Raw genomic sequence first — 12,114 nt, 5'->3', positions numbered from 1 at the left:
ACACGGAGAACAACCTCTTTTGTGTTTTTCATTAATGGCACAAATGTAATTATTAGCAATTAGAAAAATAAGGGTTTCAACGCTTCTTCCTTCTTCTCATCTCCTCTGCTTTGCTTCTTTGATTTTTTCTCCCTGTTTCTATGGAACATGAAGCTTCTCCACCGAACCAAAAGTCTACTTCACCCACCATAATTCCCGTCTTTGCTTTCAACACATCAGACCCTTCCCCTCCAAGTTTCAGATCTGAAATACAAAGCCCGCATATATCATCATCCCATTCCGGTTACAGTTCACAATGTCATTTGGCCTAATTTTGATCTAAGTTAATTTGTAGTATTTTTTTTAATTTGTTCAGTTCCATTGGACAAGGGAAAAGGAGAAAGGATAAGGGGCCTAAACCCTCAAATTCTAAAAAGCATGGTGAAATTAGAGTCACTGCTTTTGATGTTGGTATCACACGTCTCCCACAAACTCATAAGTTAGAGTAGATCTGAACTCAATTGAGAGAGCTAGATTTGCCACCCCAACCATTAGATTTCACACCCCCAATTTTCGGATTTTCAAGTTCCGAATTATTTCGGAATCTTAGATTCCGAAATTAATTCGTGATTTTTAGTTCAAAATACATCTAACACCACACTTTTGAGTAAAAAACCACACTTTTGAGTAAAAAACTGCTTCGGAAACCTTATTTCCGAAATATTTCGGAAACTGAGTTTCTGTAAGTGGGGTGACATTTCTAATGATTGGGGTGTCAAACTATGAACACATGGATGGGTGCCTTTTCTTCATGCTTAAATTCATATAAATGGGTTGAAGTTTGAAGGTAGGTAGCTATGCTTCTTATCTCGCATACAAGTACTGCAAGGTCATTTAATGGTTGGGCATGGATCAGATCCAGAAGAAATTTAGCACACAATCAAACAGTTTTCTATTTTTTTTTCTAAAACATGTTTTTGGAAGAAATTTATCAAACAAGTTTTTTTGTTTTTTAATTCCTAAAACTATTTTCAAAATTATATTACCAAACATATTTTTTTATTTTATTGTTTTGAAAAGTAGTTCTTAAAAACTATTTTAGAAAACTATTTTGAAAACAAAAAAATTGAAAACACAATCAAACAGGCCCATTAATGATACTAGTTTTTGTGGTCCATACGTTGCGGGAACGGAATGCTTGTGGCGTTTCCCTGCTAAGTATGAGACCATGAGCAATGGTTCAACAAAAAATGTTTTGTTTACCCCTTTTCAACCCCACTTTTTCTTTTCCCAACACTCCACATCATCTTCTCTCTCCAATTCAACACACTCTCAACAATTACCTACTCCAATGGTTTTCTCTTTCAACACCCTACCCCACCACTCACCCTACGCCACCACTTTTTTATTTCATATTTTTATTTAATTTTATATTTTTGTTTTTATTATTTACATAAAATTACAATTATTGTTTTAAATTAAATTAAACAATAAACACTTAACAAATTAATTTTTTTTAATATAGACAATAATTTATTTTATTTCCTTAACTTAAAAATGGAAGACGACAAACTATGCACACAATAATTTATTTTATTTTCTTAACTTTAAATGCAAGTCAACAAACTAAGCACACAACACACAAATAACGTAATTAGTACGATACAAATCATCTTCCATCACGAAGCATTTGCAAACTTTGTCCATATGTGCTTCACTAGATCTGCTTGCAGTTCGTGATGAACGTTCGAATCACGCAACTCGGATCTAGCACGCACATGATTTGTAAAAGCGGGTAACACCTCGGTCGAGTATGGTTGCGGTGTACTAGATCCACCTTCCCCATATTGCTCAAAATCGGTCCAACGTTGAGCATATGAATCTCGTTCATCCTCAACAATCATATTATGTAATATGATGCATGACCTCATAATGATACCCAAATCAGCTATGTCCCACAAACGAGCTGGTTCACGGATGATTTTAAAACGAGCTTAAAGCACTCCAAATGCACGTTCGATATCCTTCCGACATCCCTCCTGAACTTGTGCAAACAACTTATCGGGTTCACTTTGAGGAAGTCTAATCGATTTGACGAAAGTTGGATAAGAAGGGTAGATACCATCAGCTAGATAGTATGCCATATTATAGGGACGTTGATTCACAAAGAAATTCACATTTGGAGCATTTCCCTGTTCCACGTCATCAAACACTGGTGACCGATCTAGAACGTTTATGTCGTTCAACGTTCCCGGACATCCAAAAAAGGCATGCCAGATCCATAGATCATGAGATGCAACTGCTTCAAGAATAACCGTTGTGGTTCCCTTATCCCCTCTAGTAAATTGACATTCCCATGCTTTAGGACAATTTTTCCACTCTCAGTGCATGCAGTCAATACTCCCGATCATGCCTGGGAACCCCCGCATTTCACTAACATGTAGTATTTTTTGCAGGTCATCTTCGGTTGGTGCTCTAAGGTACTCGTGCTCATACAATCGTATGATTCCTTTACAGAATCTACGTAAACACTCCAGTGTTGTAGTACCTCCGATTTTGATGTACTCATCGACTGCATCTGCTGCCACACCATATGCTAACATTCGCATTGTTGTGGTACATTTTTCCAAGGGTGATATTCCTTCTTTATAGGTTGCATCAACTCGCTGGGTGAAGTAGTTATCACTACTTGAAAGGTCCGCAACGATTCGAAGGAAAACATGTTTTTGCATTCGATACCGACGACGAAACATTGCATCGTCATATATAGGCTCATTGACAAAGTAGTCCTCAATTAGCCTTCGGTTTGCCGCTGCATGATCTCTACTGACATATTTTCTGCTACGAGGTGCCCTATCTTCTAATATTTTGTTTCGACGCTCCCTAACTTGGTTGAGTATAAAAGCTTATTCAAGTTCAGAATTTTAAAGGTATGTTGCCATATCAAAAGGATTTTGAACTGGATTTTCAAAAGGATCCATTTGTTTTGAAATTGGAAGAGATTTGGGATATTGGTTGTTGTGATTTTCACAAGAATTCGAAGTAGACTGGAAGAGATTTAGGATATTGGTACATCAATGGATCTATGAATCCATATATATAAGTACATTGAGTGGTTGACACTGGCGGATTCGAAATAAGTTATCAACTAGAGTTAATAATCGGAAAAGGACAAGATTCGAATTGAGTGGAACATATTCAAACACAATAACCCATACATTAAAGCCAAGCACTACAGACTTGACACCACTGGCGGATTCGAAATAAGTTATCAACTAGAGTTAATAATCAGAAAAGGACAAGATTCGAATTGAGTGGAACATATTCAAACACAATAACCCATACATTAAAGCCAAGCACTACAAACTTGACACCACTGGCGGATTCGAAATAAGTTATCAACTTGAGTTAATAATCGGAAAAGGACAAGATTCGAATTGAGTGGAACATATTCAAACACAATAATCCATACATTAAAGCCAAACACTACATACTTGACACCACTGACAAATTATTAAAGCAAACACTACAGACTCGACACCACTGACAAGTTATTAAAGCAAACACTACAGACTTGACACCACTGACAAATTTGACCGAATACAGACAAATACTCGATTGAAATTAATTCCCAAATAGCTATTGGGACAACTTCTTCAACAGCTCTTTCTTATGGTCATCGAGGTTCTCTTCGGAAGTTAGCCTTAGATACAAATTGGTTTTCATTAATTGGTTAGTCTCTTCTTGCACCGATGCTATCTTCTCCAATCGTACAAGCTCTTTCTCCTTCATATTTTCGTATTTATCCCAACCCCAACCTTTGTCCTCCTCCAAGGGAGCTTCTCTACTTTTCCTTTTATTCTTTCTTTTAGCTGCCTCCCTACCGATTGGACGAGGAATTGACCCTATAGAGGTTGAGCCACATGCATCACTGTCGTGAGATCTCTTAGATCCACTACTTGCTGAGCCACTATTTCCTCCTACTTGACTACAAAAACGTGGAAGATCACGGAGTTGTATCCATTCTTCCATCAAAGTAAATTGAACATTCTTCCCACAAGCGAATAATTCCCGCGCTTTTGCCAAAACATCATTTTCCGACCAACCGCTTGCTTGCTGACGCTTAGCGGCATCATAAGCGCCAATCCATTTACCCAGTATTTTGTTCATATAATTCCAGCGGTTTCGGCATGCAATTCCATCACGCGGAGGATCGAATGAGCAATGCTCATTACAATACTCAGCAATATCTCTCCAAAATGCTTCTCCTTTCTGGTTTTTCCCCACAACACTGCTTGTTCCACAGTTAATCCACCCACTAATTAGCACCAAATTTTGTGCAGTGCTCCATGCTGGTGAGTGGGTTTTATTGCTCTTAGGAGTTGTATCCTCTTGATTTGGAGTGAATTGATTAGCAGCTGTCATGCCACCAAGAGTCATTTGTGTTGAAAATTCGGGAAATTCAGGTGCATCAACACTTGGAAAATTTTCATTCACCATTGTCATATAACCACTAGACGGGGGTGTTTGAGATGGATATCTCATAGAGGGATGAAAGGATGACTGGTTGGAATTTGGTGCAAAATTGTTGGGATTTTGAGGACGTGGGTAGGAAAATTGACTTGAATCTTGATAATTGTTGGGATTTTGAAGACGTGGGTAGGAAAATTGATTTGGATCTTCATAATTGTTGCGATTTTGAGGACGTGAGTAGAAATATTGATTTGAATCTTGATAATCGTTGAGATTTTGATGACGTTGGTTGGGAAAATGATTTGGATCTGGATAATTGTTGAGATTTTGGTAGTTATTTGGGTAGTTAGAAGAATTCTGGGTGTTGTAATGGTGATTGTTGAGATCCATTTCAAAACAAAGGCTAATAGAAAGATAATAAGATGGTGAGAGAGATAATAAGATGGTGAAAAACTTGGTTTTTTTTTCTGTGTCCAAATCAAACGAACCAAGTCTCTATTTATAGAGAAAAAAATCATGAATTTTGGTATAATTTTTTTTTTCAGAATTTTTTTTTTGATGAAATAATTGAGTTCAAAAGATAAGGGTAAAAGAAATCCGGCGAGCCAGTCAGAATGTGACACGTGTTAAAGCAAAAAAAAAAGCATTCTCTCTCCTGCGCGCCTTGTCTGCGCGTGTCATGCACGCGCGTGTCGGTGGCCACTGGCCTCGCGCCACGTGGCACACCGCAGGCAATCCAACAATGTTGAAAGTTTTCAACATTTCTCCTCTCTCTCATCACTCTCAACAATCTTCAACAACCATTACAACCTATCAACATTCTTCAACAATTTTCAACACCCATTTTCAACAACCATTGTAAATGGTCTGAGGCTCACAAGATGTCTCAAGGGTGGTGTTGAATCTCTACTGTCGTGTTTACCTCAATTGCTGCTCTTTGATATGATGGACGTCTTACATGAGAGGCGCTAGTTTTTATTGTGTCCTATGTAGTCGTTCTTTGGGGCTTAGTCTTTAGGGCTTAGCCCCGCTCATTTACCAAAAATAAAACATTAAGTAGTTGAGACCCAATACAAGAGTTATATTTTTCTTAAAAAATTGTTAAATTAATGGGTAGATCCATCCCATTTAGCTTCCAACGCATTTAAAAAGTGGGTTAGGTGGATTGAGTCAAAATGAGCTGAAATATCATAGTCACACCCCATTCTCACCCATTTACGTGAGTTGATTAGTTGACCTGTGAGTCGAACTCATTTTCTCATCGCTCACGCATGTACAAAACTATCCTGAAGAGACTAATAAAATTTGACAAAAAAAAGTCTCAACGTGATAAGAAGTTTGGAGATGATCTTGTAGGACACATTATAGAGAATTATAGGCTGAAAATCTCTCAAACGTTTAAGGTGGTCAATCTTCGAACTAGTGTAATGATGTTGTTGGTGACATTTGGTTAAGGCTGCTTGCTTCTAGGCAAAGTTGTAAAATTTAGACTTGTCTTTCTCCTTTAGTTGTTTAGGATTTGTTTGTTCTATACAAACCCTCTATGTGAGAATATTTTCTATTTCCCAAAGTGAAAAAAAAGTAAAGAGATCGTGTCTAATTTGTAAGGAATCGATTAATTTGGAGTTATGTAAACATATAAAAATACTATTTTGGTTATTTTCTAATTTACATGATTATTATCAATTTTAAATAAAAAAAATAACTTATCTACTGAAAGTATACCAAATTGGTACCAAAACGTGGCAGTTAGCCAGTAGCCGCCACAGTTGAATGACAAACTGGTTTCAACATCGAATATAGAAAGAAAGAAAGAGTGAGCTCCAACTGAAGCAGCATAGCGTTTGAAAATGCAGTTCACCTCACAACTCCTTCTTCTTCATTCCTTCTTCTTCTTCTTTCTCATCACTTCATCCTCTTCATCACTTTCACAATCCAACCAGGTTCTCTTCCACTTTCTCTTCTCAGTTGACTTTCACTCAAACCAAATCACTTTCTTCCAATTTTTCAACCATTTACAAAAACCAATTCGATTACTCAGTTCAAGTGTTTATTTGTTTGTTTACTCAATTGAACTCATCTTCTTCTGTTTGCATGATTCAGTTCTGTGAAGCTGGAATTGCAGAATCAGCATGTGGAACTGGAATCCCATCATCATCCAAATTGTTGATCAAAGGTGGCACCGTCGTCAACGCTCACCACCAACACGTTGCTGATGTCTACGTAGAGGATGGCATCATCGTAGCCGTTGACCCCGATATCAACGTTGGAGATGATGTGAATGTCATAGATGCCACTGGCAAGTTCGTCATGCCAGGTTAGTGAGAAAGAATGCAATAGATGAAGGACCTGTTGTGTTGAGTGTAAATATATCTATATATATATATATATATGTGAATGTCATAGATGGTTACAAAGGATATATAAAAACAAATTGAGAGAAGTAATTCCTCTTTTGTGAGTGTATTTGTTCTTCTCAACTTCTCTTTTTGTTTATGGATATTTGTCTTTATGAGGTTTCAAATTGTTAAGCTTGAGAGCACAAGTTCAGTAGTGTTGTGTTACACTTGGGAAGTATGACCGGTTATCAGGTTCCACCATTGGCCTGCCGGAATTCTTACTTTTAAGGCAGTGAACTGCTATGAGATATTGGTCATTTCATCTTCTATTTTTATTCCCAACACTCCATTGTCAATGTTTTAGTCTTCCTCCTCTTTTTTTCCTGGCCTGTGTTTTTTTTATGGTCTCTTGGTATGAGACTGTACTAATCCAATTTGGGGTATTGTACTAAGGCTCATTGTTGATTTTTTCAACCTACTACTACTACTACCTCTACATTACCTGACTAATTGTATGAATGCATCTTTTTAACCGATAGGAGGAATTGATCCTCACACCCACCTAGCGATAGAGGGTTTGGATATTACATCAGTAGATGACTTCTTCAGTGGTCAGGCTGCAGCATTAGCTGGTGGGACAACGATGCACATTGATTTCATTATACCATCTAATGGGAATTTATCAGCTGCTTTTGATGTCTATGAAAAGAAGGCAAAGAAGTCTTGCATGGACTATGGTTTCCACGTGGCTATAACCAAATGGGATGAAGGTGTTTCAAGAGATATGGAGCTCATGGTCAAGGAGAAAGGTCATAATTTATTTCCTTGCTGTGTATTAATAACTTGGTTGATTATGCAGTAATAACTCTTTGGATGAGTTCCGAGGAAGTTCTTTCAGGCAATACACTAATGTTTTTTAATCACAGGTATCAACTCTTTTAAGTTTTTCATGGCATACAAAGGAATTGTCATGGTCAATGATGAGCTCCTTCTCAAAGGATTCAAGAAGTGCAAGTCCCTTGGTGCCTTAGCCATGGTCCATGCAGAAAATGGAGATGCAGTATATGAAGGGCAAAAGAAAATGATAGAACTTGGAATAACTGGTCCCGAGGGGCATCCTCTTTCAAGGCCTGCAGCGGTAAGTTCTCTTTTTTTCCCTCTTCTATAAAGAATCTGGAAAATAGTCAATAGTGGAATGCAAGAGAATAATGGAATACAAATACTAATTGACCTCATCTGGTTTCTGTGAAGTCTTATTATCTGTCTGTGTGTGATTCTAGAAATTTTCCGCACTTGACTTGGGTTCCTGTGTAGTTGGAAGGAGAGGCAACTTCTCGTGCTATTCGCTTAGCAGATTTTATCAACACTCCTTTGTATGTGGTTCATGTAATGAGCATTGATGCAATGGAAGAAATTGCCAAGGCCCGAAAATCAGGTTCTTAACTGCATTCTTTTAGTGTTATTCTTAATTTTCATCAATGTGTTCTGCAGTAACTATGCATTTTTTTTAGAAAAACTAATATTTGCACAACATTTTTTAGGGGAAAAATGAAAAAAAGAGTTCAAGCATATACTGTAGTTCAATATTATATCTACTTTGTCCTAAGCGCATAAACTCTGTGCAACTTAAATCACTTGAACTTAATTCTTATTACTGTTAGTGATGCGATGGGGTTCCCTGCTTGTTTTAACATGCAGGACAAAGGGTAATTGGAGAGCCTATTGTCTCTGGGTTAGCCCTTGATGACTCTTGGCTTTGGCATCCAGACTTTGAGACTGCAGCAAAGCAAGTGCCACTTGTTTCATAGTTTTTTTAAGTTGCTACACTTTTTTCACCTTAAGTTTTAAGAATGTAAGCTGTATTCACTTTCATGTTTCAGGTATGTCATGAGTCCTCCTATTAGGAGACTAGGACATGATAAAGCCCTTCAAGCTGCCCTTGCATCAGGAGTTTTGCAGGTTTAACATTTGAGTTATTTAGGTTCTGTAGTCTTTTAAAGATAGGGGTTTGAAGCAGGGATGTTTACAGGAATTTACTATCAAATGGGACAAAACTCTTAGTGTAAATATTAGATTTGTCATGCATTTATCGAAGTGAGCACAATGTTGCTTCTAGTCATATATTCCATCTATATGATTGAGTTAGTGTCAAGTTTTTCAACAAAGAACTGAATTTTTCACACCATGGTTCTTAAATCTTCCAAGTCTTTTGCCTTGGATTGTTTAAGATTCTGTAGACCTGTAGTGTACTTATCCACTAAGCTTCCTTTTTAAATTTTCTCCTGCTACCAATTTGTGTCTCTTAATTTTAGAATAAATTATATTCTAAACTCATGTATTATCCTATAAAAGACAAACTTATCAACCCAAAATCAGTATTTTGAATTTTAAAACTATATGACCTCATAAAACATAAATAGTATTGTAGAGGCTACTTTTATTTTACATTAAAATTATACTACCAAGAATAGACAATGGATCCTACACTGAGGGGGGACCAAGGCTCCTGCTTTTCCCACCTCCATCTGTCCCTGGTTTGAGGAAGTGGTTAGGATAGTCTCAGCCATGACATGAATCCTAGCACTTGTGATTTATCTTATGATCACTGTATTATCTATATGCTCTGAGCCCAACTGTTTATTTGATCAAAGAACTTATACAACTTTGCAGCTGGTAGGAACTGATCATTGTACCTTTAATTCCACCCAAAAAGCTCATGGAATTGATGACTTCCGAAAAATTCCAAATGGTGTCAATGGTAATCACGAGCAATGAACCTAGGATTTGGCTGAGAGAATCACTTTATAGGGTAAAGTAAGCCATAACAATTATTAACTGAGAAATCAATGGTTGAGGTTTAAAGAACATCATAACTTGTTTTACATGTGCAAGTATATGATCACAATCTCAACTGTTGATTTCTTAATCAACGATTGTGATGATTTATTTTGACATCTAAAGTGACTCACATACTTTAGAAGAGTCAAATCTGATGGTCTTAGATATTTGTGGCATGAATACATTGTGGTTGCTTTTGAAATGTTTTATTACTAATACACATTGCCAACCAAAATCTCTAGGTATTGAAGAAAGGATGCATGTGGTTTGGGATACCATGGTGGTATGATAATAATTTTCCAGCTTAGTCCTCCCTTTCTTGTTAGGTTGGGGTGTGAAATAGTGAAGAGGGTAACATTTTGACTATATTTTCTTCTTATTTATCTCTCAGGAATCTGGCCAAATATCTGTCACCGACTATGTCCGAATAACAAGCACTGAATGGTATGTTCTTTGTTGATCAAAGTGAAAATTAAAATCCAGTTCTTATGGAATTAAGGGCAATTCAGACTACTTAATTGCTTTTATTTTTAATTTGACAAAGCTGTATGATAAACTTGTCAAGAGTATTAGTAATGCTTTTACTTCTTAAAATATTTTAGCGCTAGAATCTTCAACATATATCCAAGGAAAGGAGCTATTCTTCCAGGATCTGATGCAGATATTATCATTCTGAATCCAAATGCAAGTTTTGAGATAACTGCAAAGTCTCACCACTCCAGATCAGACACAAATGTCTACGAGGGAAGGAAAGGAAAGGTACTGGTTTCACCATAAATTATTCTTATAAATTCACTTGCATTGGCAAATAACTTCGAGTATCTCACCCCACCATTCATTACTTGATTTCTTCTTGTACTTGTTTGTGTCCTACGGCTCCATTCAACACGTGCTTCTTATGGTATTTTTGGATCAGCTTCTCTTTCCTCATAATCAATTCTGATACTATACATGCTTCTTCCCAGAATTGATTTTGGCATTAGAATCAATTCTAGAAAGATTTCTGAACATGCACTTAGTATATCGTTCAATAATGTAAGCCTTGTCATGTAACATCCAGAATGACATTTTTTCTTTGTGGCAGGGGAAAGTTGAAGTGACTGTAGCAGGAGGAAGAGTTGTTTGGGAAAACAATGAACTGACGGTTGCTCCTGGTACTGGGAAATACATACAAATGCCACCTTTTAATTATCTGTTTGATGGACTGGAAAAGAAGGATGCCATTTATCTAAATTCACTCAAAGCCCCTGTAAAGCGAGCCAAGTCCAGCTCTTGAAAATTTGCTGTTATGCCCTTTAGTATAATTTCAATAATTTCCTACAGGGAAAAACAAAAGTGTTCATCCAGTTTTCAGCTCAAACAGAGAAAAATGTGTATATTCTTATGCATACAGATAAGAGTTTTTTTTTTTTGTGTGTGCGCAAAAAGAGTTCGTGTGTGTTTAGATACTCTTCCAAACCTCATTAGCAGTTTAGCACACATTTCAATGAAAAAACACATTTTTTCAAAGGAACCAAAAATTGGATTGGATGAAAGGACTTTCACATTCAACTCAACTCTAATACAAACATATTCCGATTTGCAGTTAAAAACTAATCTTTATCAAGATGTAGATGATGCATGGCACAACTATTTATTAATGTGCTGAGTTTTGATTATTATAATATTATATAATAGATATATTGTGTTAACTTTGGATTTTTTTTTCATGAGACTAGTTTTAAAAGATCTAGATAGTCATTGTATGCCTTATATTTGAAAATTTACCATACTATATATACTTAAATATCCATTTTTTAGGTGGTAAGCACCTTCATAAATATGTACTATTTCACTGAGATGCGCGGTGATGCTGTGATGGGGTTTGTCGAAGAACACACCGAAAATGTAGGCGATTGTCGATCAGATGGATTTCTTTTCAATCTGACCATGTTCAGTTTGGATATTGGATTCGCCAATAAATCCATCAAGCCCAACCCAATACATGAATATATATTATTTTTTAATTAAATATAAATTGTATATTAAAACTTACTCAAAGTTTGAAACCCTAAAATTTTCTCTCTTTCACACTCTGCATTGTGAGTTTAGTAGATTGGGTGGTGAGACTGTGGAACTGAGCTGATAAGGTGTTGTTGTTTTTGGTATCGCGTTTCTAGCTCTTGCTTGTATTCCAACCACTTCTATTGTGAAAATATTAGTTTTTGTGCACCATAATCCGAACCGTTTTAATTGGCTCAGATTCTATTTAGGCCAAAAATCTATCCAACCTAACTAGTGTACCCTTCTAAATGCGATATCTTTGTTAGTTTGACGAGAAAAACTAGCAAACGAAACAAAAACACTAAGAGCTAGGGAATCTGCCTATATATGATATAATATATAAATCCTTCAAGAAAATATGATATATATTAAGAGTTTAATGGATATGCACTGTCAGTGTAAAACAGTTTTACACTAACAACCAATCACAACATGCCACATA

The 12,114-nt window shown here is 36.5% G+C and overlaps 1 protein-coding gene across 1 annotated transcript; it reads left to right on the top strand.

Annotated features, from left to right (window-relative positions):
* The first annotated feature begins 6,215 nt into the window (after window positions 1–6,215).
* On the top strand, window positions 6,216–11,041 carry LOC130733324 (dihydropyrimidinase-like). The gene is made up of 12 exons (XM_057585460.1): window positions 6,216–6,395; window positions 6,556–6,769; window positions 7,331–7,600; window positions 7,718–7,929; window positions 8,106–8,226; window positions 8,490–8,577; window positions 8,672–8,750; window positions 9,462–9,549; window positions 9,872–9,912; window positions 10,021–10,073; window positions 10,232–10,388; window positions 10,714–11,041. The coding sequence occupies exons 1-12, from the start codon at window positions 6,303–6,305 to the stop codon at window positions 10,903–10,905; spliced, it is 1,608 nt and encodes a 535-aa protein (XP_057441443.1). The 5' UTR covers window positions 6,216–6,302; the 3' UTR covers window positions 10,906–11,041.
* The last annotated feature ends 1,073 nt before the right edge of the window (window positions 11,042–12,114 follow it).

The sequence above is a fragment of the Lotus japonicus genome, chromosome 1, assembly GCF_012489685.1.
Source record: "Lotus japonicus ecotype B-129 chromosome 1, LjGifu_v1.2".
Classification (NCBI taxonomy): domain Eukaryota; kingdom Viridiplantae; phylum Streptophyta; class Magnoliopsida; order Fabales; family Fabaceae; genus Lotus; species Lotus japonicus.
The sequence above is the reverse complement of the archived record's forward strand: the minus strand, read 5'-3'. Positions and strand labels throughout refer to the sequence as shown.

What these genes read in the sequence shown, in the direction of transcription:
- LOC130733324 (XM_057585460.1), top strand. Translation starts at nt 6,303, where the DNA reads ATGCAGTTCACCTCACAACTCCTTCTTCTTCATTCCTTCTTCTTCTTC. An exon ending in TGCCAAGGCCCGAAAATCAG is followed by an intron (nt 8,227 to 8,489) that starts GTTCTTAACTGC and finishes TTTAACATGCAG; the next exon opens with GACAAAGGGTAATTGGAGAG. An exon ending in ACGAGGGAAGGAAAGGAAAG is followed by an intron (nt 10,389 to 10,713) that starts GTACTGGTTTCA and finishes TCTTTGTGGCAG; the next exon opens with GGGAAAGTTGAAGTGACTGT.